At 39.8% G+C, this 22,581-nt stretch overlaps 2 protein-coding genes across 4 annotated transcripts in view; one reads left to right on the top strand and one right to left on the bottom strand.

Moving 5' to 3' along the window:
- TRIM24 (tripartite motif containing 24) overlaps window positions 1-11,208 on the top strand; it is a 75,737-nt gene extending 64,529 nt beyond the window's left edge. Inside the window, exons 10-19 of one of the 3 annotated variants that reach the window (XM_054988922.1) lie at window positions 207-374; window positions 2,509-2,688; window positions 3,426-3,561; window positions 5,486-5,558; window positions 6,619-6,787; window positions 7,205-7,497; window positions 7,650-7,785; window positions 8,416-8,490; window positions 8,869-9,018; window positions 10,502-11,208. In XM_054988922.1, coding sequence (XP_054844897.1) covers window positions 207-374; window positions 2,509-2,688; window positions 3,426-3,561; window positions 5,486-5,558; window positions 6,619-6,787; window positions 7,205-7,497; window positions 7,650-7,785; window positions 8,416-8,490; window positions 8,869-9,018; window positions 10,502-10,711 — 1,590 coding nt within the window. In that variant the 3' untranslated portion in view covers window positions 10,712-11,208. The remainder of the gene's footprint in view (window positions 1-206; window positions 375-2,508; window positions 2,689-3,425; window positions 3,562-5,485; window positions 5,559-6,618; window positions 6,788-7,204; window positions 7,498-7,649; window positions 7,786-8,415; window positions 8,491-8,868; window positions 9,019-10,501) is intronic. The other 2 variants (XM_054988920.1, XM_054988921.1) reach the window with 2 other exon arrangements.
- Window positions 11,209-13,388: 2,180 nt separating this feature from the next.
- SVOPL (SVOP like) overlaps window positions 13,389-22,581 on the bottom strand; it is a 30,977-nt gene continuing 21,784 nt past the window's right edge. The window contains exons 9-12 of the mRNA XM_054989179.1: window positions 21,834-21,915; window positions 18,727-18,816; window positions 16,499-16,612; window positions 13,389-13,447 (exon numbers count right to left, since the gene is read on the bottom strand). Of these exons, the coding sequence (XP_054845154.1) occupies window positions 13,436-13,447; window positions 16,499-16,612; window positions 18,727-18,816; window positions 21,834-21,915 (298 nt within the window). The 3' untranslated portion in view covers window positions 13,389-13,435. The remainder of the gene's footprint in view (window positions 13,448-16,498; window positions 16,613-18,726; window positions 18,817-21,833; window positions 21,916-22,581) is intronic.

Below are 22,581 nucleotides of genomic sequence, written 5' to 3' on the forward strand. Positions count from 1 at the left end.
CTCGTATTCTCTGTAAGAGTGTCTTTTCTTATACTGCTGTGTAAGTTTCTCAGTTGGCTAAGCAGGTTATGAAATTGTGTTATTGGGCTACATGGCATTATGCTGAGGGTGATTCATACAGGTCTATAAATTGTTTCAAATAATGAGGCTTCAGTGGCATTCTGGTTAATACTTAACCAGCTAATGGGATGGTTTTATCTTTCCAGCAGCCTCCTCCACGTTTGGTTAACTTTCAGAATCACAACCCCAAATCAAATGGCTCAGTTCCTCTTAGTCAGCCAATGAGAGTGCCTCAAAACCAAAATATATCACATCCAGCTGCAAGGCCCAATCCACTGCAGATGGCATTCTTGGCACAGCAAGCTATTAAACAGGTAAGAGGATCATATCCTTTGCAGTGCCTCTTCCACAACTACCCCAGCCTCCTGCCCTCTTAACTGTTAAAGAAGGATTATGGGAGGGGCAAACAAATTAGGAATGCTAGATAATCATTTTACGTAAAACACAACATGGAGAGGAGAACTGCTAACTGAATTAACATGCAGCTTATTTGTTGCCATAGCAGGTATGGATCTTCCCCCCTTCTGTAGGACATTGTCTATTAAACAGCTGCATGTATAAACTGGAAACCATTTGGTGTAAAATGCTGTAGCCAGGCTATTGACTCTAGCAAGCATAGGAACCGTGTCACTCCAGTCTTTTTTTAAAAAGAAAACCAACACATTTATTTGTGTAAGGAAAAAAAAGAAGGAAACAAATCAACAACAACAAAAACCCAGTGAAACAATGCTGGTGAAACTATACACATGGTTCTATCAAAGGTCTCCAAATACCTAAAATTAAGTCCATAAGCAGTTGTCATTTCTATGTAATACATTCAAGTGTTGATAAGTTTATAAGGACCTCAATCCAGTGATTCCTGGGAAGCAGGCTTTTGTCTTTCCAATCCTGTAATCTAAGTCTTGAAGTGATTGTAAGGGCTTGGAGGGTCCATTTCCACTGACCATCAGTTAGGTTCTGTGAGACAGGCAAATAATTTAAAAGTACATAAACATCCTAAAAAATAAATGAGTATTCTAATACAAAAATAATAAGAGTAATAACTTCCTCCCAAAAGGACCAAATAACTGGACGTGCCCAAAGCCTATGCTTAAGAAGACATTCATCTTTTAAGTTACAATGTCAACAATTGGACACTGTACTTAATCCTCTGTTGTATTATCCATCTTGGGCTTGGAGGCTTCGTGTTTGGAGCCACTTTTTAAATGGAGTGCATTAGCATCTACTTATGTTAAAATGAATTCTCTTCCTTCTGCAATCTCTGGAGTTAGAGAAGTATGGCACATAATATTACAACAATATCAATTTGACCCATTCTCACATGCTAAACTAACCTTATGGGCCAATTAAAAATTAGGAGGAAATCTTTTTTCTGGAAGGTTTGGACAGATGGGGATTTTTACTTTAGACCAATTGATAGGGTATGATAATGGACTGTTGTCATTTTCACAGCTGAGATCTAGATACGATTTGCCTATTTTTGCTGAATGGCAGTATTTACAACTGTACTATCTGTTGGGGCTCAAATATGGCCTGCAGGTTTGAGTGCTTCAGAATCTCTTCCCCTTTTGGAAACTCTTATTGAATCAACACAGAAAATGAAACCTACAATATTTACATATTTGGTGTTGGTTAATAATATAAATGATATGCAGAGTCTCAGAGATGAATGGAATAGTGAGCTAGATCATCCAGTTCTGCCAAAGCAATGTCATTCCTATCTTGACCCATCTACACAGACTTCCATTTTGTTTCTGAGCACAATTCAAGGTGCTGGTGTTGACCTTTCTACCCTAAATGTGCCTACCCAACTGCGGTGGTCACCTTCTTAGGCCTTGCTTTGGGTGCCCCTCCCGTCTGAGATTAGACAGGTGGCAACCCCGGAGAGGGCCTTTCTTGACCATGGCACCAATACTTAGCATCTCTCCCTAGAGAGGCCTGTCCTCTTCTGTTGCTGTCTTGTACCAGTGAGTGAAGACTTTTTTTCCCTTCATCTGGCATTCCCTCAGTGATCCTTCCTTCCTACCTTATGTTTTAGATTATTTTCCCTGTATATGTATTTTAAATTGTTTAAATTATGTGTTTTATTTGGTTTTAATGGTTTTTAAGGCATGTTTTTATTATCTATATTTTAATTTGTTGGCAGCCTTAGTGGGCCTGATGAGGGCAAAAAGACAGGGCATAACTTTCATAAATAAAAAAAGACAAAGAACGTTTGCATTCATTATGACTAAAAAAATTGGGTGTGAAGAAAAATCCTGTAAACTGATTTCAGAATGACTTGCTAAGTCTTTTCATATTTATTCAGCCTTAACACGCTAGCCTTATTAGGCAGACAATCCAAACACATGACTTAAATCCAGATTCACAGTAGTTCTCCCCATTTCTCTTACTACTGATGTTTATGATTGATTGCTGCGGCTTAACATGTCTGTCATTCTTTTATAGTGGCAAATCCACAGTGGACAAATTTCTGCTGCTCCCTCAAATGCCAGCAGCACCACTGCAACTGCCTCCAGTCCCACTATTAATAGTGCTGCTGGATACGATGGGAAGACATTTACTCCCCCCATGATAGATCTGGCCTCAACAATGAGTGGTTCCTATACGCTACCTGCTCTTCCTGATGTAAGATGGATATTTTGCCCTGTTAAAAGATTTATTACATTTGATGAATAACCATTGCAGTGGTATATCTGGCTTACTTGCAAAACAGGCAGTTTCAGCCTAGCTTTTCAAGTTCGAACAGTTACTTCTGTTCTGGAGATTTCAAGAGAGTTTGATTTAGTTAGTTACTGTATTTTATAGTCTCCTTTCTCACTGAGACTCACACAGTGTAACTCAATACAGTCAGTATGATGAGTCATCCAGTAAGCAATGCGCTAGAACTAGGATTTAAGAAATCTGAATAATCATAGAATATTAGACATGATATAGTTAGTACTGTACTCGGGACGCAACCAATTGATTGTTAATTTCTCCTGACACCTGAGAACAGAGCAGGTATGCCTTTTTATGTGGCTGCCTTCTAGCCTTGTTAGATATTCCAATACAGCAGAATTCTGGCTGTAAACTAATGTGAACTTGCTTCTTCAGCTGATGGCTACACTCCAGAAGAGCTCTACAGAGGTGCTCTTTCCTTATTCCATAGTATTTTTTCTTGCCTAGTGTAAGAATTGGCTGATGCTGAAAAGTTAAGTTATATGCATGTTTCCTTGCCGTCAGTAGTGTACTTATGTGGTCCTAGAATTGAATGGATATATTAAGATCTGATATTTAATCCTGTGTCAGGGCTAATTCGATACATTCTAAATAAGGGCATGATTTTGTTCTATCTATCTTATATTCTTTCATCTTTTTAAAAGATTGATTGTTCAGGAACTATTTCCCTGGATAACATTGGAAGGAGAGATGCAATTTTGGAGCAGAGCCAATCCAAACCTCCTTCCCGCAAAACCGTCCAGTCCCCAAATTCATCAGTACCATCTCCAGGCCTTTCAGGTAGGGTTGCTGCTATTCATACCACCCCTAATATTGCAGTGTGCATCATACGAAGTAAAAACAAACTAGTCTCTGCCAACAGTTTAACAAAATAAGAAACAAAAGAATAGGAAAAGGGAAAGAAGAATTAAATAGAGTGCAATTATTACAGATGAATATTCTAGCTCTTATTATGATTATTATGTCATTATTCATTATCGGAAAAGAAAAGACTCAGAAAAGAGCTAGACAAAGTAGTATAATGTAAATGACAAGGTGAAGAATTGCAGCTCTTAAGGAGAGGTAAGAGGGCAGGAGAAACAAATGTGCAACTGAGATAGAGTTTCATGGCATAAAGAACTACAGGGATGGAGAGTACAATTGGGACAATAACAAGATATGGATGACAGTGGGATCAAGAACATGTAAAGATTTAATAGTAAGGTTTATGGAAACTTATACTGGATGTGGGAGGATGGAGGAGGCCATAGCAAAAACAAAAGAACTGAGAAAACACTGTGCAGAAGAAATCAAAGACTGAAGACAATCAATAGGAAGAATGGTCAATAGAATATTGCAGTAATCAGTGGGTGAAATAAAACCTAAGTTTAGTGGTGTTCACAGATAAAACTAACTTGCCTTATGATTAAAATGGATTACTCAACCTAAAGCACCCCAACAAATTCTGGTTAGGCCTTTACTTGAAACCTCTGAGAAAAGAGATTCCCAAAGCTCTCGGTAAATAAATAAATGGGCAGTGTGGCTTCTGGCTGTACAGAAGGAAGAATCCGTTTGAATCCAGCAGCTCTATCAATTGCAATGACAGAATGAGGCAGTCCCTTCACGGAAAGATTTGCAGCCTTCACAATCATGAAACCGTGCTTTAAGAATAATTCTGGGGGCCACCAGCATTTTGCTAGGAAGCACTAAGTGGGTCCACAACTGTGTTAAGCCTATAGGCTCTTTTTGAATTTTGAAAAAAGATAGTGGGTACTATTACAGAATGGTTGCCGCAGGCTGGGCCAGTCACAAGAAACTGAGAGGTTCCACACCAAGAGTTTTCCTGCCACTTCTTCTGAGTGGGTGCTCCCTGTAGACACAAAGGCAGTGTCCCCTGGGCTCTTTTAAAGCACATCCTCGATTGACGAGGCACAAGAAAGCCAGGATTCGCTCTTTGCTTTGGGGTATGTCCCTTACATACCTCAAATGCCACATAAGTGCGTGGTATGAACCCTGCCCCCCCCCCCGAGAACTGCCAGTGAACAATGTGACCTTGATGATGTTCCTTCGGAGGGCTTTCACTCGTAGTCTGGTGCCATTGTAGAGTTTGGGTGGGCTGAGGTTCTGGAGCAGCATCACTGGAGCCCCCACTTTGAGGAGAAGCTTGCGGGCTGGGAAGCCAGGAGGGCTGAGCATGTTGAGATACTCCACAGGGTAGTGGAACACATCATCCATTTGCACCACTGAGTCCACAGATCTGTACTCCATTTCTGCCCCTTTGAGGGCGCTAAGTTGTGTTTCCCCAATGATGGCAGCCTTGTCGTTCCTGGGGGTCAGAATGGCATGCTTGAACAGCCAGCCCATGGACTTCTCCATGATAGTGACAATAATCAGGGAGTATCGTGGCTGTTAGGTCTGCTAGGGTTGTCACTACTGTGCCTAGACCTGCAGGGATGGTCGCCTTTCCCTTGGACTTGGGATACTCTCCATTCTGTCAGGTGATTTCACACCCCACTTTTCTACTCTTAATAACAATAGTTCATTTGTATACCTCTCTTTTGGACAGAGAGAGGTGTATAACCTGTATGCTACACCAGCTCCCAACAAAGGTGAAAATAAAAACACATTGATCTGAATCTTCAGATCAAACCACAAGAGGCTTTAAAATATAATAGAAAGTGCATGGCAAGATATGTTTCTAATTTCTTTTTCATTGATGGCTTAGGGGCAGTTTCTGCTTCTGGCATCCATCCTCCAGTTCGTTCACCCAGTGCCTCCAGTGTTGGAAGCCGAGGCAGGTAAGCAGATTATATGTTGGAAAGGATGCCTTGAAATAACTATTAGGCAATGAATTTGTAAATGGTCATCAGTGGTTCATGTAGGACACTTTGTATGTCTGGAGAGGGGCTCCTGCAAAATATCCCAGGAATAGTCGCATATTAATGGGAGGATAGAAGATATCAGTTAGAAAGTGTAAATCTATAAATATGAGAAAATTAAGACAGATGTGTATGTTAAGATTGAATTACCTGAGCAAAATGAAAAACTGATATGGACAGATTAAATCAGAGGACTGCTCTTTTGTCATCTGGAAATCTTGAAAGCAACCTGATTTGCCTTGCATGAAGTTTCATATTCCCATTGTGCAAGGAGTGCAAATATCTTAGAATCTGAATCAAGATATTTAAAGGGGAAAGATGAATCACACTGGCTGTAATCCTGAGGGCGCATTCCTGGAAGTAAGTCCCATTGAATGGAATGGGGCTTACTTCTGAGTAGACCTGCTTAGGATTGCTCCCTAGATGTGATGTGATGTTCTGTATGAATGTTTAAGTAGTTTGCTTGTTTATATTTTTATAGGAGTTTCTTTAAGAAAAACTTAAGATAGCAGAGATTAATAGTAAGAACTTTGGTTGAGGCACATTTTATATTGTATTTGGACTTTTCTGTGGTATTGATTGACTGTAAAATTTGTTTGAATTTACAATAAATTTTTAAAAATTAAAGAATCTTCTGTGCTGAAATCCCCCCTTTTGGCTAGGGTCAAAATTTTCTGCTTGTATGTTTCTTATGCTATAAGAATTATGCTATAAGAACTACACTTTGTGTAGTTGAAAGTTGTGGGAAACTTCTTAAGTTCTTGTAATTTATCTTTTAAAAAACCAGTTCAAAAACAGCTTTTAATCATAGAGAGGTTGAAAACCTGTAGCATAAAGGGCTTATTCTCATAACCCTCACATTCCTGTCTGAAAATAGTGGTGTTGTGTTCTGCTTCAGGAAATCAAGAACATGTCAAAAACATCTTTAATTTTTCTTCCCTCCCCTCACCCGACCCGCACCCCCATCTTTGTTTTACAGCTCTGGCTCCTCTAGCAGACCATCAGGTGCTGATTCAACCCAAAAAGCCCCAGTAGTCATGTTGGAGCCTATCAGAATAAAACAAGAGTCTGGTATGCCAAGTGAGAATTATGATTTCCCAGTTGTAACAGTGAAGCAAGAAACAGATGAAGAATCCAGGAATCAAAATGTAATCACTGTTATTATAAAGAAACTAGTCTGAGTGTAGGAAGATAATTTTAATTTATTGGAAAACTACCTGAGTTGCTAAGATTCTTTTTCAAAGCTAAAAGTCTGGTGAGAACTGAGCACTTCATATTAATCTTTGAAAAATTATATAGCACTCATGCTATTTATTTATGTAGTTTATTCATTTAGAAGAACCACCTGTTCTTCAGCCCTTGAGATCTAAGTATTTGAGGTGTTTAATATTGTAGGCAGCCTTCAGAGTTATATGTTGAAGGAGTTAAAGCGATTCAGTAGGATAGGTTATAACTGCCCTATTGTAGACATGTTCCAGTATTTTTAAAACGATGCAGGTGTGTAAAAACATAGTCACGTCAGTGTTTTTGTCAGACCATGCTCTTGTTTTTCGTTTTCTCTGCAGGCGAGTTTTTCTAGACATTTGCTTACCTCACTGCTGTTGAATAGCAATCGTAATCACTCCTCTGAAGAAATTGCCTTGAGAACTGAAGCCCCAGATAGTACAGGTGACCAGCCATCCAGTGGCAAGGGAGCATGGATAGGGGCTGCTCATATTGGAGATGGTAGAAAAGATGATGACCCCAACGAGGACTGGTGTGCAGTGTGTCAGAATGGAGGAGAGCTGTTGTGTTGTGACAGATGCCCTAAAGTGTTCCATCTTTCTTGCCATGTTCCCACACTCAGGAATTTTCCAAGGTACAAAGCACAGGAAACGGTGGGGTGGGCCCAAACATCTCACTGTCTGGGGGTCTTCTAAAACCTCATCTTAGATTAAAGTGTTTACCTAGAAGCTTTCAGAACTCAAGCATGTGCACTGAGACTTACCTGCCTTCTGTCCATTTACTTAGTGGGGAGTGGATCTGCACATTCTGCCGTGATTTGTCCAGACCACAAGTAGAATATGATTGTGATGGCCCAAGACATATGGCTGAAGAAAAAAGAAAACTAGAAAGCAACATTGGATTGACCCCTAAAGATCGGAGGGTGAGGATATGAGTTAATTGAATTACGTTCATTTGTGAATATTTTTTTGGAAATGAAGTGAGTGACAAAAATAAATACAGAACATCAGTAGTTTCTTTAAAAAAAAACAGGACCCAAGAATGTGAGAATGTATCCAAAAGACATCTTGCACCTGTGCATTTCCTGTGACCATCTACATTCTTTTGCAGTTTTCATAAGTTTATTATTGTAGGCATTTCAGTTTCATGATTGCAAAAATGTGATTGGTTGTGCCTTGCTCTGGCAAACCATTTTAACACCTTTCTTCTCAAATTCCTGGATGTGAACAGTTTTCATGAAGTTGTAATAATGTGTTTTAGGTGTGGACTAATCAGTTGCACTGTGCAGTTTCTTCATCGTTTTAGGAAATGTACCAGTAGAACATCTGTTCTCTTTGAGATGCACACATTGTCTGTTCAATGTCCTTTTACTCAATATGTCTTGAAAATATGTTAATTTAAAGATTTTCTGCTGGAGGAAGTGAGAAAAAGAACCGCACAATGTCAGAATATCAGCAGGGGCATCCCTTATCACAGCAAAAGCACTGGAGACTACCAGTTTTAGCTTTTCATATTGGTATTTTGTGTAATTGTGATCTCTTATGTTGTACAGAAGTGTGAAAGATTACTGCTGTACCTTTACTGCCATGAAATGAGCCTTGCTTTTCAAGATCCTGTCCCTCCTACGGTATGGTTGTTACTTGATTATTTACCATTAGTTTTATAATATAAATTGGTACCGTTCATCAGCCAAATTGTTATTATCAGTGCAATAAACAATTCCAACATTGATCCTAAGTAGCATGTCCGTTGAATCATGTCCCGCCCCCCCCCCAAGTCATTTATTGAGTGAATAATTCCCTAAACTGGCTATATGTTTTCAAGTAATATGGAGCTAACTGATATTTAATATAGATTCCTTCCATTTATTTTCATCAGTTATAGAAATCATGCATTAACAGAAATAAGTTCCTGAAGTTCTGAGCTTCAAATGTCCTGTTCCCCTGAAACTGAACTAAAAATACATTGGGAGTATTTATGAAAATACAGATCTATTTCTCTTTAGGTGCCTGACTACTACAAAATAATTAAGAAGCCAATGGACTTGTCCACAATCAAGAATAGATTGCAACTTCACCACCCATCATACACAAAACCAGAAGATGTTGTAGCTGATTTCCGACTGATCTTCCAAAACTGTGCTGAATTTAATGAGGTTAGGAAATATTACACTGCATGTATATATCATTTTATTTTGGGTGCTACGGTAGTTTCAGAGGGACACAGCTTGTTGTTATATGTGAAATGTAATTGCTTGTGTCCCTGTTGCATGATGTCTTGCCAGCATTGCATCAGAGATCTCACAAAGACTATCGGTAGCCAAGTGCTAAAAATGGTTATTGGTCTTGTTAATGAGGCTGCTGCAGGTAAAGATCAGGGAATGCCTTGTTCTGATTAATATCTGAAATGCTTTTTTTAAAAATAAGACAGAATCAGACTGAAAACTATGAAGTAGTCTGAAAAGACGTTGGACAGTATCAAAACACAGGGAATATTGTTAATCTCATCCAATTACTAACCTGCTTAGCTTCTGAGATCTGATGAGATTAGGCCCACCTGGGCTGTCCAGATCAGGGCTCAGTCATTATAAAATGGATATATTTCTGATACAATTAAAATAAGTCAGTGCTATCTGAAGACACACATGAATATGCTTGGTTCACCCTATCTAAGAAAATATGGAAGGGGAAATCTTACAAGATGTTCTAATTCTATAGAAATGCTGAATTAATGAAGACTGTGAACTCAATTAGTGGGGCAGTCAGGTTATGTTAGAAATTATTTTTATGTGAGGTAACCTTTTATAAATATGGTAACTCTGGAATAGAAACCAGCTTCTAGAGTTTGAAGCTGCTGTGTGTCTGTACCTTTTGAAGCAATATTGGACTCATGCAGTTTTCTTCTTTTATTTTATAACTCTGAGTACATAACAAGTTAAAGCTGTGGGCAGTGTGTGTGTGTGTGGTGTGTGTGTGTGCGTGTGTGTGTAGGTGAGTAAAATGAAAACAGATGCAAAAGTTTTTTGACAGTAATTTTGTACTATACCTGACATGAACCTAAAGTCACTTTTGCCCAGAGATTAATAATCAGTTGTTGGAAAGTTAAATAGAAACCTGTGATTATCAAGTACAAACCTTTATACTGATTAGCCTGACAAAAGCCACCCAGAATAGTCGGATTTTACCAAGATGTTATGTGACAGAGCTGAATGAGAAACTTCTTTACAACTGCCACATTTAGTAGCAATAGGGAATACTCTTCTGGAAGAGAGAGATTAAATCTGACCAACATCCATAGTGGTGTTGGCTGAGGTAGTCTTCTGACATTAAAAGGAATTCTGTATGAACAAGTTCTTTTATGATATTTTAGCCCAGGAACTGTCTACCTCTAGTGATATGAAGTTCCCAAAGGGCTAGCTAAATTGTTTACTCTATATTGTAAATGCTGTTGACAAACTATTCAATATATACCTAGTAACAGAAGTGCTGGTAGTGTTGGGTCTCTCACCTGTTTCAAAAATATGCAAATTATTCCAAGTGAAATGGTTTTTGACTATTAATGTGAAAACACTGTTTTTAATTTCATGGAACAACAATTGTAAAAACCTGACATGCTGGTATGTTAAATTTCCCCTACAGCCTGATTCAGAAGTGGCTGATGCTGGCATGAAACTGGAAGCTTACTTTGAGGAACTTCTGAAGAACATTTATCCTGACAAAAAATTCCCCACCCAGCTGTATTGCCATACTAATAGAGGCAGTCCAGATTTAACAGACGACTCGGATGATGACTTTGTACAGCCCAGGAAAAAACGCCTCAAAGGGGAAGAGCGGCAGTTTTTTAAATGAACTGGTTGTATGAACTGCTAACACTTTTTTTTAAAAAAAAACTTGATATTTATCAATGTTCGTTTTCTGGAGAAAATTTTGAGATAACTTCTACATCTATGGATCCTTACTGAGAGTCATACTTTGCTGCTTAGTACTACCAAGAATTGAAGCATGTAGGAGACCTTAGAAAATTTCTATATCCTCTTTGGAAGCCACGAGTACTCCAGAGTGACTGTTGTTCAAATCTTTTATTTGAAAAAGATTTGTAAAAACTATTGTTGGAATTAAATTTAATGGCTTTTGCTGTTTCAGGAAAATGTGAACCCACCAGACATTAATTTACCAAAGGCACGTGACTGGCCATAATATCGATTGTCTGTACCTGTACATAACCATTAGCCATTGGGGATAGGGGTGGGGGGGAGAACATGATTTGATATTGTCCTAGGATACTTACTGGTATAATGGAATTGTAGTTGCCCCTAGAAAGTTACTTGTGCACTAAAGTGTAAGGAGTGAAGAAAATGAATTAAAATACTTTGAAAAGTATTGAAATGTGTCTTGTTGCGATCTTGTGAAAATAAATCTTATACTAGTTATTAGTTTCCTGCTGCATAACATTTAGAAACCGTAATTCAGCTCCATAGTGCATCTGGGGAAAATATATTTTTCAGATTCGGATTTGAGGAAGGCTATAAATACGGGTATACAATGGAATCCAGGTCCCCCAGGAGCATTTCAGGATTCAAGCTTGGGTTTTCCACAGATACAGGAAATATTCAGGCTCCATTATTCCCTATTTTGGACTTGGGGCAGGGGAGGGCTGCTGGAGTGCCTGTTTTTCAGCTGAATGACACTAAAATTGCAGTGGAGCTAGTTGTGCCTGTCTACTTAGACACCTTCCAAGTTACAAGCAAATTTGAACAAGGAGACCAATTCTACAGATTCCTGAACGAGATGCACCTAGCCATCCTACTTGTAAGGGTGCTGACTGGGAGGAAAAAATGGTCCTGGAAATTGGCCTTGCATGCACAAAAAAGGGAGGGAAGGAGAAATTGCCAGCCAGAGTTGCAGTTTGGCTGGCCAAGGCTCTCGGCAGCTATGACTTACCCATCCCAGGCCTGTCAAGGTCTCGACGGCTGCAATTTGCCATTGCCTGACTGGGTGAGGCTCTCAGCAGCCATGAGCTACCCTCCTCATTGCCTGGAAAACCTGGGGCGAGGGGGACCAGAGCTAAGAACCTTAAAATGCCATCTCCAGATAGTTCCATAAATATATGGGACCCAAATAGCAGTATTCCCAAGAATCATGAATACCGCTCCAGATACCTGAAAATACTGTTACGGTATTTTAAGGTGTATATTTGGGGCCAATATATCTGAGCGCACTGTCGCGCACAGGGCTGGGCACAGCAGGCAGGAGGCTCACTGGTACTGCAGGGCTGAACACAGCAGGCAGGAGTTCAGTATTACAGAAGACAGGAAACCAGGGTCCAGGAGTCAGGCCAGGTGTCAAGGTCAGGCTATCAGTCAGAGAGAGGGGGCAGGCAGAAGAGTAGTCAGTAGGCAGGCCAAGGTCAAAGTCCAAGCAAGCAGTAGAGCAGGGTACACAAACGTCCAGGTAGGGAGTGGCGAGCTGAGTTGCTTCCACGCTTGGTTTCCTCAGCGTCTTCCTTTATTGCTGTCCTAATGAGGGACAGCTGTTGCCTCTCCCTCGAACAGCTCAGCTGGGTGTTGTGCTTGCAGACGGCCACTCCTACGCCTCTCCAGGAGCGCTGCCTTATCTCTACGTTTCCTCCTTTCAGCTGGCCTCAGAGGCTCGGATTTCGCTCTTGCCCTAGGGGAGTCTTTGTCTCTTACAGCCTCTGTGGAGGTTTCTGGCTGTTCCTCGTCCCTGACAGTCTCAGCTCCAGGCTGTTCTTGCTGAATTCCCTCTGGAGCAGCAGCAGTGGTTTTTGACTGCTCCTCCTCTCCCATAGCTTCTGCAGGGGCTTCCGACTCTAGAGGAGATCCTGCTGGCCCTTCCTGCTCATCTTCTGAGGAGGACTCTGAGGAGGACTCTGAGGCACTAGGTAAGGTGGCCAGTCGGGGCTGGGGCTGACTCATGACACGCACATCCCTAGTGTCTTCTATAAAGGTAGGTTTTTATCTCACAGTATGTTGTGTCTGCCCAGTAAACTGGAAATACACATCCCTGCTTTTCTTGAATCAGCAGATTAAACTGTGTTATGATCATTTGATATTTCTTTCATTAGGAACACACTGGTTACCTAGTACAGGAAACAGCATTCCTATTCTTGTTGACACTATAGTTTGATCTTCCGTGTAGTACAAAAATGTGCCTGAATTTAACGCCATTGCTGTGGCTTTGATTGGTTTCCACTTTTCTACATTTTGTATGCAAACCTTATTGCCTTGGCTAAAATCCAGAGAAAGCAGTAGGGCTGAAACACAAAATTAAGTCTTCCATGTATTTAAATGTATCCTGCCTTGACATTTTGGCTCTGCCATAAACAGCAGCATTGCAACTAGCCTTGTTTTAAGCGTGACACTAGATACGTTTTATTTTTGCTATTTTATTTAAGAGGAAGGGAAATGGGTCACATGTTTATTAATGCAAGAACACAATATACATTTTTGAGAAAAGGCATACAAGAAAACACAATTTTTGCTCTCTTAGAAAGTGGTCTGAATTTATTTGATAGCAGGTTATTTATCGTGCTTTTTTCCAGCCTCTGTGTCTTCATTTTGATTGCTAAAATGGAATTAAAAGCTCAAGTTTAACTATTAGACGACCCACCACAACTACACAGAAAATATTTTAAGTTGTGTCTGCTTTGTAGCTTACATTTAATACTGTTAATGTATTGGATCTAGCCACCTTTTTCAGTCAATCCCACCCAATTCTGCTTCTTACTACAACCCCCATCCCTCATGGCTTCTGTCCATGAAGGTCCTAGGATACCCAGAATCTGTGATTTTGGGGCTTTTTTTTTCATTTCAACCTTTGTCCCCCCCCCCTCCTCTTAAGGTTTGTAGCGGCATGGAGAAAATCACTTGATATACGAGGCAAGTGGCTTCATGAACTGCCTTGTCTCCTTGGAGGGTATCAGCCTCAGGCAGCACTTTGATGTAGTTGCCAACAAGCATATATTTCTTGTGTACTGCCCCTAGCATGATGATGTGGTCATCATGTATAATGCAGAGGGGTTAATATACTATGATCCTGTGGTGCTGGTGCAGAAATTTTTCAGAATCAGAGCTACAGTTCTGTGATGGAGGACTTTAATTTAGTACGGATCAATATTATCATTGCAACCCAAAGCAGCTATAGTATTCTTATAAAGCATCTTCATGATAAAGGGGTTATCTATCTTTCCTTAGAGTAATAGGGTTTTTTGTGTGTGTGTGGGGGGGTGCTATTTCCAGTTCATGGATAGAACTTGGAAGTTTTAAAATTGGCCTTGATTGTGTAAACAATTTGTTTTGTTGTTCAGTGTCTTTTGTTTTTGTTGTGTATAGTTTATATCATATCAGCTCATGTACATTTTACTAATTTACTTTAAATGATGGAAACTGAAGCTTATCAGTCTTACAGCTGTACATTAGAACCTTAAAACACAGATGGTGAAATGGGCTATAAATTTCAATAAAGAAATAACAATGGAGGCATGGGAATACTTGTGGAAAACTACAATGAAAACAACGACATGCATTAATATTAAAGAGAACATTTTCAAAATGATCTATCGTTGGTACATGACACCAAAGAAGATTGCGCTAGGGAACTTGAATACTTCTAATAAATGCTGGAAATGTAAGAAACATGAGGGCTCCCTCTATCATATGTGGTGGTCGTGTGAGGTAGCTAGGCAGTTCTGGGGGGAAATAATAAGAGAAATGAGTGAAATTTTACAGTTTCAAATAAATAAGAACCCAGAACTCCTGCTGCTAAACTTGGGAATGGAGGGAATTCCAGCCCATCATAGGACGTTGATTTTTTATATGACTGCAGCAGCTAGACTTTTGTATGCGCAGAAATGGAAAGTACAAGAAGTGCCAACTATTGAAGATTGGATCTACAAATTGCTGTATATGGCTGAAATGGATAAGATGACAAGAAAACTGAGAGATCTGGACTCAGGGCAGTTTAACACAGACTGGGAGAAGCTGAAACAATATCTGGAGAAGAAATGGGAGGTGGGAGGAAAACTGTGGCAGTTTGAGAACTACTGAAGTATAATAAAAGTATAAAAGAGAGGGGTGACTTTACCGGGGGCGGAAGAGAAATGTGAATTTATAAGCAGTTAGATTAATTGATTGAGATATATATAGATATGTATAGGTTAACTGATAGAACATTGATAGAGAATAATTAATGATAAGGTTTAAACATGAGGATTGAGTAAATAACAATATTTTCTTTCTTTGATAAGATTTATATGCACCAAACTGAATGTACAGAAGAGTTAAATTGATTGATTATGCGAGGAGTTATATAGAATTACCATAAAAAGTTGAAATGAGTAATATATAGAGAACAAATCAAATTGTTTGATTTAAATGTGGGAAATTTTTATGGTTTATGATATATAGGTTTATATAGAAATATTCAAAACTGGAAAATGGGATAAATTGTTTATCTAAAGACGTATAGTTTGGGTGTATAATAAGTAAAGGAGTTAAAGATGTACTGCTTAATATAATGGAGAATGTATATCTGTTCTAGACAGAGGAATTCAATAGAAGTAAGGGAAAAGGGACAGAGGGTGGGAAAGCTGTTGGAAGTCAACAAAAGGGGGGGAAAGGGAGGGGGTTAGAAACGAAAAATTAGGGGAAAATTGACTGTAATGTAAAAATAAAAATGTTCTAACCCAATAAAAATTTTTCAAAAAAAAAAAGAACCTGAAAATCCCAACAATAACTTAACTTAGAATAGATCCTCACCATTCACAATCATGATTTGTGATTTTACTTATTTACAGTCTGTTCACATGATGCATTCTCCAGACTGGTTTTACTCCTATCATACCATGAATCTTAATTGTTAAGTTATCTGGGAAATTTTATTGTTTTGGTACTGGGAAGCATAGAGCCCCATGGTGCAGAGTGGTAAGTGGCAGTACTGCAGCCCAAGCTCTGCTCATGACCTGAGTTCGATCCTAGCGGAAGCTGGGTTCAGGTAGCCAGCTCAAGGTTGACTCCGCCTTCCATCTTTCCGAGGTCGGTAAAATGAATACCCAGTTTCCTGGGGGTAAAGTGTAGATGACTGGGGAAGGCAATGGCAAATCACCGCATAAAAAGTCTGCCAAGAAAACGTCGTAATGCGACGTCCCTCCCATGGGTCAGTAATGACTCGGTGTTTGCACAGGGGACTGACTACCTTTACCTTTACCTACTGGGAAGCAGCTTTTACTGTTTGTGGTGATCAGGGAACAGATCACTGAATAGAGAATGTCTGCTGTATAGGTCTTTATAAGGCTGCTCATCCAAGTATTTTACTTATGTGCATTGTGTTATGGACATACATTCAGATAAACATCTCCATCAGATGTGCAGCTGGAAGGGCTCTTTACTATCTGGATCTCCCTTGTTTGACAGAATCACTTGTGTTTGGCTTATTTTAGATGTAGAAAGGATTGTTTTTCTCTAGTTAAACCTTTAAGCTTGTTAGTTCCTGACACACAGGTGGGTCTTATAGGGCTCTTGGCTTTTCATAGCTGAGGAAGTTCAGGGGAAGTTGCCCCATAGCTCTTAGTAGGTGAAGGATGTGGTTTTCTATCCTTGTAGTATGTAGTCTACCAACCTGAAGGGCTCTTCCTTTGGTCTCTATGGGTAGAGTGAAAGCCGAAACAGCACATACAACACAGACTGAAGCAAATAGGCAAAGCGCTCCCAAGAAAGAAGCATTCATAAGCACCTACAAATAAACAATTAGTACACATGTTGTAATACAACAAACTAACATTTTTAAAAGCTTAACTATGCTAATCCCCTTCAAGATTCATCAAAATTAAGTATTCTAGGTAAAGTATAGCACAAGAGGCAGGCATATGTAAGCATAATGGGTTGAAGCATACCTCTAGATTTTGATCATTGTGCTATGGCAGAATAGCCTTTTCCCTGCACTGGAAGAAAAGTTTCAGCATCTTTGTAGTTGTATTAGGAAAACTATCTCAAAAACTAGTTGACTAATGATCACTCTATAGTTATAAAAATAGAGAAGGGAGGAGGAGGAGAATGTTAAGAATTGAGGCCAGTTGAAAACAAGATTCCAATCAACAGGATAATAAATCACTCAGTGGTTGAGGACGATTCCCAGCTTTTGATTGATAGGTAAAATTGGATTAACATAAAGTCTATTCCAGTAAAGTGATAAGTAGATCCTGATAAGCAGATCCAGTTAGAAAAGAGTTTAGTGGAACTTAATATCTTTAAGGCTTGATGCATTTTAATCTTTATGTTGCAGAGCAACAAGTCACTATTCTACAAAAAATACTTCTCAGGGAAAGTGAAGAATTAGGATTCATTAAAAAGTTCAATACTACCTTCCTCTTTCTCAGGTTCAGCCTTAGCTTCTAGTATGGAAGTTTTCATCAGTCCACAAATACAGCAAATATACCCCAAACTTCCAGTCACCACCCAGATTAAAATCTGCGCAGTAAAACTTTAAGTAAGGGTGCCATGTGGATTAACTCATGATCTCTCTTTATCCAGAGTGATTTATCAACTGGAGAGCTTCTCTAGTCATTAATTAAAACTGCATTGCCTCTCCCCTGCTGGGGAAGCTTCAAGCAGCCATGCCCTCAGGTCACGTGTCACCAGTCCCTGCATTTTTCTAACTGGATTTGCTTATCCCACATCACCCTGTACTTTCCTGGATTTGCCCATTTTTACCTCTAAGAACAACTGGGAATGGTCCTCACCAACTCATGATTTATTATTCCGATTGGATCTTGTTTTAAGTTGGTCTTTCTCTGTAAAATTGCAGACAAAGAGAGGGTGGCTGGTGGGTGGAAAGGAGAGGAGAGGAGGAAGTAGCAAAAGGGGAGCTATGGAGCCTGCCAGGGAAGGGAAAGAAGCACGGGAGTGGCTATGCAAGTACAGCAATATTGCCAGCCATCTATCAATAAAAGGGAAGGGAAGGCCCTTTCTATGTTTTGGCCTTTGAGGAAGGACTCATTGGGACCAGGCATACCAGCAACCACTGGCAGGCTCGGCTACTCACTAATATTAACAGCATCCACTGCTCAAAAGCAAGTGTGTTACAGTGGTTAGAGTTTCAGACTAGGATCTGGGAGACCCAGGTTCAAATCACCATTCTGCTGTTGAGGCTCACTGGCTAAAATGGAGTCGGGGAGAATTATATAAGCTGCTTTGGGTCCCCACTGTGGGAAAAGGTGGGCTATAAATGAAGTAAATAAATAATAAAGATTGCTGAAGATAGGAGATAGATAAAAGTTGATTGGTTGATGGGTGGAAAGAAAAAAAGAAGCTGCCAGGAGGAGGAAAAGAGGTAATAGTGTGGGGGATATGGGGGGAAATGAAATGCCCCAGCACATGTCCTTGTGGGTTCCCCACTGCCTAACTTGGCCCAGCCCAACCCATTGGCTAGAATGGTACAGTTTTCCCAGAAAGAGGCTGCCAGGGAGAGGGAAGGTGGGAAAGGCAGGAAGGCAGGTCCAGTGGAAGAGAAGAAAGCAGAAAAAGGGGGAGACTATGGAGGCTTTCAGGGAAGGGAAAAAGAAAATAATGGGTATTCAGCAGGAAATAATATGCCCCAGCAAGTCCTTGCAGGTCCCCTGCTTGTAAGTCATTTTTATTTTGAATATTATAATATAGCTGTGGCTTGGAAGCTTCTCCATAAAACAGTACAGTTTAACTTCAACCTATCTTTCTCACCTTTAAAAAAAAAAAGCCTGAATTTACAGAATTTTGAAAATGAAGCATAGCCTATTCAATTTATCTGAAGTCTCTTCCCTGACATCTGTTTTAACTTAGCAGGCTGAATTTACCAAAAGGAAGTATTCGTACTTGTGCTATGAAAGGTGCCACCATAGCACCGATGCGACAGAGTGATCCGCTAGTCCCCAGTCCAAGGGCTCTCATTGAAGTAGGATAAACCTATAAGAACAGTTTTTAATTCAGTATCAGTCAGGTCTGTGCTCTAGAAGAGTAGATTGAAGCAGACTTCAACTGGGCACCAAGCTCTGGAGACAGACCACCCCAGAGACGAGACCACCGTGTGCAGTACAGATGAAGAGGGGGGTGTTATGCGGCCAGCAACTGAACTCTTCAGGAGGAGGTACCAGAATGCAAATAGCACCCCAGGCACAGCAGATCTGCACAAGAAAGGCTGAAAACTGTTTTCTTGGTAAAAAATATTTTGCATAGCCCAGCCGAAGTGTGTCTTTGAGTCTCACCAATTTCAGCAGGAGAGAATTAATCACTGTGCTTAAATCTCTTTTGTTGAAAGTAGAGAGATTCAAATGCGTGCCAGTTTGACAATATTATACTGATTCCACAGTGTAATTCAATACTGATCGTATTGAATTACACTGTGTAATCTCCCTTGTCTCAGTGAGAAAAGTGAAATATAAATAACATACATAAATACATATAAATAACTTCCAGTTTTACCAGTGAGATAATCTAAGCCCTGATGTTTTGCACTGTCCAATTTTTTGGTATTTTGGAACTTTGAAAGGTCAACTATTTTTTTGACAATTGAAAAGCAATTTTGGCAAATGTTCAACTTCAGATTTTCTGAATTTGAAACCAAATTGTAATGAAGTGCCAATATCAGTCTCAGCTCTTTGCTTCTGGATTTTGTTATTTAAGAGATCAGTCACTCTCAAAACAGGACTTAACTTTTAAGTAGATCATTCTGTAATTATTCAGCATAGGATATTTTTGCATGAACATGCAAATGACATATCAAGCTGGCATCTTTGTTAGGGTTGCCAACTCTAGTTTGGGAAATACCTGGAGGCTTTGGGAATGCCTTGGAAAAGTGGGGTTTGAGGAGGGCCATATAGTCCACCCTCTAAAGCAGCCATTTTCTCCCAGGGAAGTGATCTCTATTATCTGGAGATTGGCTGTAATTCCAGAAGAGCTCCAGGCCCCACCTGGAGATTGGTAACTGGGTCTTTGTAAACATTGGTCTCTGCTATATTCCATGTATTTAATTTATGTATGTGTGTGCTATTAAGTCGCAATTGACTTAAGGTGACACCAGCAAGGGGCTTTTCAAGGCAAGTGAGACTCAGAGGTAGTTTGCCATTGCCTTCCTCTGCAGTCTTCCTCGATGGTCCCCCAACCAAGTATTGCCTAGCTTCCGAGATCAGACAAGATTGGGCTATACCTTCCCATCCACACCCTGCATCCCAGCTCCTAGGAGCCACTTCATAATTTCTTTCATTTTGTATCCAAATGATTCAGAGGTTTCAGCACTTCCTGCTAAGTGGAGTAGTGTTCAGCTGCATTTTGTCAAGAGCTTGTACATGAGGAACATGTACTGCCTGGTTCAATCTAATTCCAATTTGTGTGATGTCCAAATGTAGGTACCTCGACTAACTGGAGTTTGCTTCTTCCCTTTAAGCAGGAGGTTCTAAATTACAGTTGTATCCTGGTTTAGAATCTCAGTTACCAGAAAAGAAAGAAACCCCAATTTGTTAAGGTGCCTTCATTAAGATGACATGACAATCTCTTCCTCATCCTCCCCTAATTGCTGGGAAGATTGTGGAGAAGAAGGAGATTTTGCCCACTGCTGGTGGAGGTGCAAGCATATAGAAACATTTTGGAAAGAAGTGCTAAAGGAAATCCAGAAAATAACAGGATATGAAATTCCTCTGGAACCAGAAATTATCCTGTTAGATCAATGGGATAATTGGCAGACCCATATTCCCATATTAAGGAGAAACCTAATAACCACCTTACTGGTAGCTGCAAAGAATGCAATAGCTACACTTTGGAAATCTAAGGCTACCCCCTCAATTGATAACTGGCAAAAAAAATTTTGGGACCATTATATATTGGAAAAGTTGTATGATAAAATCTATCAAGTAGAATACTTCCCAAGAACCACTAATTTTATGGAGAAATGGTTTCCATTTTTTGAATATCTGGAATATAACAGCTCCGTGCCCGGCCTAAAATTTTTTCATACATATGCAAATATATAAAATACCTCTTAGTTTCATAGAATATCTGGTGTACTTTGTAAGAATTCCCTCTCTTTACTAGATCAACTATAATTCCTTATATTGTAATAAGCATCACGTAGTATAATTACTACTCATTATTAACATAGACTTCTTGTGAGTTATAAATCTTTGTATATTTAATTGTTACTTATTACTTGCTTTGACTTTATGCATGTTTTTAAATTTTGTGTGCTTATTGTTTAACGGTTTATAGTTGTGTTTTACAGTTTTAATAAAATTTTATTTAAAAAAAAAAAGATGACATGACAAATGTCATTTAGACTGAAGACTTCCTAAACCAGGAAGTCTTTGGGTTGCCAACTGCAGTCTGGAAAATTCTGAGAGATTTGGGGGCAGCGAATTTGGGAATTTGGGGAGTGATTTTACCTAGAGTTTACGGCAACCCATAGTTGCCTTCTGAGGCTGCCATTTTCTCCAGGAGAACTAATCTCTGTAGTCTGAAGATCAGCTGTAATTCCAGGAGAACTCCAGCCCCCATACCTGAAGGTTGGCAACCCTGCTTCAGGCGTAGTGAGAATACAGGAAGGCATCCTCAAGCCCCCAAATAAACCTGGTTTATGCTTATCATGAACAAAACTCCCGTTAGTTTGTGATAAACCCTAATGAATGAAATCCATTCCTTATATATAGGACTCTAAATTGATTAGAGAAAGGTATAAAAACAGCACATGCAAGCTACAGACACTGCCCCCTCCCCCAGTTATGGGCCATTTTTACACGTCTTACCGGCTCCAGTACGTTGCGCAAAGCTCCCACAAGGACAGCATCTTCCTAGTGTGATTTTGCGTGAGAACTGGGAAATCGCGCCAGGAAGACATTGTCGTGGGAGCTTTGCACGACATACCGGAGCCAGTAAGATGTGTGAAAATTATTGTTCCCTGTACAAATGATGGGTTCTAAAAGATCTTATCTTACCTCTGCCGTGTATATGTAGATGGTATTGAAATTTGCAGATACCAAGGCACGCAACATGAAGAGAAAACCAATGAGGCCCGCACTAGATATAAAAAGGAACAGAGAAGCTGCATGAAAATTTTGTGTTACAATGACTGCATTATGATTGTGTGATTACTTGATTGCATGGGGCATCAAAGAAGTCCATATTTTTAAAACTATAACAGTAAAGTGTCAATCATGAAAACAGCAAAATTAGGCCACCCACAGACACTGTATGGGTTTCTAAATACTGTGGATGCTCCCTAAGAATGCAGAAAAATATGACGTTGCCAATGAATCAAAATAGATACTACTATTCCCTCCCCTCCCCCCCCAAAAAAACTGAATGAGGACTGAGCATAAACTTGGAGGCAAGGAATTTTGAAAACAGTTGAAAATTAGGAGGGGGCAAAAGGATAGGGAAAGGGCCTTTTTAAGCCCCCATTATAGGCTCCTAGAGGGGTCATTTGAGCTTGAGGAGGATTTCCCACCATTTGTCTCTGGCACGGAATAATGATTACAGTATTAAATTAGGATCTGGGAGACCCAGGTTCAAATTCTCACTCTGTCACAGAATCTTGCTGGGTAATCGTGGCCCAGTCACACACACTCAGCCTAACCTACCTCACAGAGTCGTTTTGAGGATAAGATGGAAGAATTTTGTAAGCCACTATGGGTCAGATTATATTATAAATGAAGCAAATAAGAACACACATTTCCTCATGTG

The sequence above is a fragment of the Eublepharis macularius genome, chromosome 9 (assembly GCF_028583425.1).
Source record: "Eublepharis macularius isolate TG4126 chromosome 9, MPM_Emac_v1.0, whole genome shotgun sequence".
Taxonomy (NCBI): Eukaryota; Metazoa; Chordata; class Lepidosauria; order Squamata; family Eublepharidae; genus Eublepharis; species Eublepharis macularius.